Genomic DNA, 4,934 nt, shown 5'->3' with positions numbered 1-4,934 from the left:
ACCCACCCCCTCTCTCTGCTCGTCTCTCTCTCTCTCTCTTTCTCTCTCTCGCTTTCTCTCCTTCTCCACCCCCTCGCTGCCTCCATCGTGGTCTGTCCGGGAGGACACCCCCCCGATCATCCCACCCCTTCTCCACAAGGTCAGTTAGTTACAGCAAATGAGTTATTATAGTCAATGTAGTCAGTAAGGATTCATTTGGGCGTTTCTGATAAGTTCTTCGGTTAGTATGTTAAGTGAAGAACTTATAGAGCAAATCAAAACCATAAAATTAGATTTACTGTCAAATAAATCAACATATAATAATAATAATAATAATAATAATAATAATAATAATAATAATAATATTGTTATTATTATTATTATTGTGTGTGTGTGTGTGTGTGTGTGTTGAAATAATATTCATTTTAAAAGCAGCCCACACGCACGGATAGACTGCTGTGCTATACAGGAAATTTGCCAGGGGCCCCAGACGGCCGGGTTTCCAAAGGGTTCCCGATTTATTGTAGGCTATTTCAGCTGGCCTCAGGTAATTTAGTTAATTACAACTTTGCCTGGCATCTGCACCCCTCATACACATAATCACTCAGTTAAATAACAATGGTCCCAAAGCGGAGCCTGTGCTGCTGCCACTCTCAAAAAGATCTATACACTTCCTAAATTAAATGTTTTTAAAGCTGATCACCGAAAAACAGGGTCAAATTGACCCTTGTGGACCACACGCGAGGAACCAACATTATTATTATTATTATTATTATTATTATTATTATTATTATTATTAGTTTCTTTTCTTAACATGATTCTATTATGTTTTAGCAGAAAGACAATTTCCTGAGGAGTATTAATTCTTCTGCATTGCACTGGATAAGACTATTTTAAGTATCCAGCAGAGCATACATAAGAATAATATAATAAATAAAACATAATTAGAAATAACTAAAATAACTAAACTATTCCAATTTTAACTAAATATACGTTAAAACTGCTAAAGTCTAATAAAGGCGCCACTATACACGTTCGCATTCTGCTTCCTTTGTATGGTTTGTCCCTGTGTAGGCACCGTATTTCGTCGTAATTTCCGGTGTTGCGTATTTCCGGTTTAGCTAATTCGTCCATGCGCCTGAAACTGTGAATTTTTCAGGCGAACCGGACCGAGTAGAATTACAGCAGCAATGTTTAAACTGGAAGGACTGGGACCCAAAATGGACCCGGAGGAGATGAAGAAGAAAATGCGACAAGATGTCATCTTGTCTTTACGAAACTTCCTTATTTACGTCGCTCTGCTTAGAGCCAGTGAGTAGCGTCAGATGACATTGAAAGTTAGCTGAGTAGACCGCTCACGGGTATTTAATGCAGCTCATTATCAGTAAACGGTGTCATTTGCTCACCTTCTCTTTGTAATCATCATTTATTCTTTATGTATTGCTAGGCAAATGGGGGAAATTGTGCAGTGATTTAATAAAACATGTGGAAACATACATAGAAACGGGGTATATAACAGAAAAACACAGTTCAATTCTAATGAGTTTGAAAGCCTCCACCGTGTTTTACAGATGTCACTTGTGTAGCTCCTGACCTCCTCTGTAAATACTGACAATAATTTGAACACAAAATGCCAAATTTGGATTAGTCACTCAATACTTGTGCACAATGCTGTATATGTTAGTGTTGGTGAGTGCTTCTGTCTTTCCTGTTCTCTTCCTATAAGAATTTCTTTACCTGTAGCAGGTAAGACCGTGTCTGTTCATCTGTACCTGAGAGCTGTGTATCTATTTGGACTGGTGCTGGTGGAGCTAATATGATGTTTGTCTGTGTTTACAGCGCCGTATGTGTTAAAGAAGCTGGACAGCATATGAGCGGAGCAACTGGTCTCCTCCTCCTCCATCCATTCACAGAGAGCTGATTGCATCAGATACAGCATGGATCTCCAGAAGCAGACGGCTGGTTCCATTACAAAATCACAGCGGAAAATTACCAGCGTTTGTCCATCACTGCAGTGGAGAAACCGGCTCACACACATTCAGTTTTGTTTCACTTTGTAAACTTTTTTCTTTTTTTAACTATTATTATTAAAACACATTGTCACTCTTTGTTTATACATGTTTTGTCTTTAATAGTTTCTTCCAGATGTCATAATAAAGTCAATCCATGTTTATGTTGCCAGTGTAAAAGTGTTTCTTCAGCAACTAATATTTGAGAGATATACTTAATACACAGCACGTATTAGTAGCACTAATATGTATGTAGCATAAAACTATAGATAATATACAACTATTTCTGGCTCCCTGAAGATAAATTACTGCTGTGTTGTTGCTACAATTTAAAAACAAAAACAAATTTGTGATCAAATATTTTGGCTGGTTTGTGCCCGCACTTCCTATATCGTACCATGTGGGGGCGCTGCTACGTAAGTGCGGACTAGTGAGACTGCAAGTGATGGAGGCGTCAGCAATGGACACTAAACCGGGCTATTGTGTGTGAGCTCTGTGGCTTACCAACCGCGTAAGGGTGATCACGCCTGCAGTTTGAGGTTCGTTTTGGTGAGGAGAGCATCAGCTGTGCGCACGCGGGATCCTCCGCGTTCCTCCGTGTTACCGTTGGACCAGGCCCGCCCATACTCCAGAGCATCTCTAGAAAAGCCGGTGAATCAGACAATAACGCTGCTAAACACTGGAGCTGTGATCCAAGAGGTTGTTCGCAGCGGATGAGGAGATAAGCTCGGTTTCTTATCGATCGACCGGCCCGATGGATTCTCGATGATAATCTGACATCCTTAGTGTTTAATAACCAGCTCCATCGGCCGTGATGAACTTTCCAAGTCACTTCCAGCATATTTTCAAGCAGCTCAACCACCAGCGCCTCCAAGCTCAGCTGTGTGACTGTGTAGTGGTGGTTGGAGGTCAGACCTTTCAGGCTCACCGCTCCATCCTGGCAGCATGCAGTTCTCACTTCAGGGCTCTCCTCACCTCCAGCGACACTGCAGATGAGGCTGGAGGTTCAGGGACTGACAGGTGTCGAGATGGTCCCAATGTGATAGAGCTCGATCCGGAGGTGGTGACCCCAGAGTCTTTCTCCACCCTGCTCGATATGATTTACACCTCCACTCTGTCCCTAGGGACCTCCAATGTGATGGATGTGTTACTGGCGGCATCGCACCTGCACCTCAACGCCGTGGTCAAGGCCTGCAAGATACACCTGTCCAGGAAAAACTTCCCTGCCTCTGCGCCTAAAGGTTGGAGGTCCGTGCAGCAGCAGAAGCAGGAAAGTCCATCTTCCCAGGTAGCAGGCAGTTCACAGCAACGGGTCAGATCAGGCCTGGAAGAGGATCTCGATAAAGAGGAAATGGGAGAGGAGGTGAGTCAGTCTGGTGGGGATGAAGATTGTGTGGTGATAGTAGGGCATAAGAGAAAGCTGCACGAGGACAGGCTCAGTGACAGGAAGAGAACCTGCAGACTTCCTGGAGAAAACTATAAGGAGTGTTTGCCTATTGTTACCAGGAGCTGTGTGAGCCATGAGGAGAGAGGAGAAGCTCTGTTGTCTTCAGGTTGCCTGCAGATCACGGACACACTCTGGGAAAACCAAGGTGATGATGAGGAGAAGAAGTACAAAGCACCCAAGGGAGAATTAGAGGAAATCCAGCTGCCGAGCCAGTCGGATAGCAGCATAGGAGGTGTGTGGGAGAAGGGTGAACATACAGATGGAGACGGTGTGGTCAAGGTAAAGGTGGGAGAGGAAGAGGGAGACAAGCCTCAGATGGCAGTGATTGAGGTGAAAAAAGAAAATCTAAGCTCATATTCTCCAGATTTGTTAACCAGTAATTCTCCTCCATCTCCACTTGAAGCCTGCACAGATAATTTGAATGCACAACTCAGTGGCGAGAAGATGGCTGCAGCCAGCCCAGCAACATGTAATGTTGGCTCTTTACAGTCAGAGCTGTGCACAGATCTTCGCACTGAGGAGCAGGAAGAAACTGGAGATTTGGATGAGGACTCGGCGGATGGTGAGGGCCTGGACAGCCTGTCAGACCTGGCCTTTTCCTGCTTCCTCAATCCCGGCACTGAAAGCGTCATGGGAGCTCTGGAAGAAGATGACAGTCTAGCCAGCCTCACGGCTGCTGCCACAGCTGCCGCCGCCGCCGCCTGCGTAGCTCCTCCAGCTCTGGTAGATGCAGGTGAGCAGGATCAAAAGTCAGACGAGGCAAACACCTCTACTGCTCAGTCTTCAGACTCTTCATCTTCACTTATCTTTCCGGTCACCTCGGTCCCCTTGCAGCAGCTTCTCCCAACTCAGAGCCCAGGATTTAGTGACACCATCATCCTCCAGCCCACCCAGAGCTCTCTAACAGGGTTCCTGAGCACCGTCAGACCACCACTCAGTGTGGGAGCCCCTGTCGTCCAACCCTCGAGGGCAGGGAAAAGCTCAGGAGCAACAACCTTCCGTCGAATCGCCCCCAAAACGCAACCTGGATCAGAAGCTGGCACAGAGCTTTCCCATGGCTCTGGGGGGGACGTCGCCGATCGGCCACCTCTGACAAGAGCTTCAGAGGATGTTCTCTCCAAGTGCAAGAAAGCAGCTGCTGAGGACCACGTGCTACTGGTGGAAGGGGAGAAAAAATATGCCTGCAAAATCTGCTGTAAAACCTTCATGAACTTGACTGACTGCAAGAAGCATATTCGTGTCCACACAGGAGAAAAGCCCTACCCCTGTCCCAAGTGTGGCAAGCGCTTCAGCCAGTCCTCCCACCTGTATAAGCACTCGAAGAACACCTGCTTAAACTGGAAAGATGACCAGTCTTTGGCAGGCACTTTGCTCTAAATATGGACTGTTATTTATTACTATTTAATTAAATTAAGTCTATAAAATGTATCCAAACTGATGCAAATGCACTGATGATGGTTTAAATTGCTGCTGTGCTACAAGTTAATGAGAATAAATTA

General features: G+C 45.2%; 2 protein-coding genes across 2 annotated transcripts; both read left to right on the top strand.

The window, feature by feature from the left end:
• The first annotated feature begins 1,075 nt into the window (after positions 1 to 1,075).
• tomm5 (translocase of outer mitochondrial membrane 5 homolog (yeast)) lies at positions 1,076 to 2,152 on the top strand. The gene is made up of 2 exons (XM_006781447.3): positions 1,076 to 1,290; positions 1,819 to 2,152. Exons 1-2 carry the CDS (start codon positions 1,170 to 1,172, stop codon positions 1,851 to 1,853), a joined length of 156 nt encoding a protein of 51 aa, XP_006781510.1. The 5' UTR covers positions 1,076 to 1,169; the 3' UTR covers positions 1,854 to 2,152.
• Positions 2,153 to 2,424: 272 nt separating this feature from the next.
• LOC102800108 (zinc finger and BTB domain-containing protein 5-like) lies at positions 2,425 to 4,919 on the top strand. Its single transcript, XM_006782030.3, has one exon. The coding sequence runs from the start codon at positions 2,803 to 2,805 to the stop codon at positions 4,810 to 4,812; it is 2,010 nt and encodes a 669-aa protein (XP_006782093.2). The 5' UTR covers positions 2,425 to 2,802; the 3' UTR covers positions 4,813 to 4,919.
• Positions 4,920 to 4,934: the final 15 nt, after the last annotated feature.

The sequence above is a fragment of the Neolamprologus brichardi genome, chromosome 2, assembly GCF_056152115.1.
Source record: "Neolamprologus brichardi isolate AB-2024 chromosome 2, ASM5615211v1, whole genome shotgun sequence".
Taxonomy (NCBI): Eukaryota; Metazoa; Chordata; class Actinopteri; order Cichliformes; family Cichlidae; genus Neolamprologus; species Neolamprologus brichardi.
The sequence above is the reverse complement of the archived record's forward strand: the minus strand, read 5'-3'. Positions and strand labels throughout refer to the sequence as shown.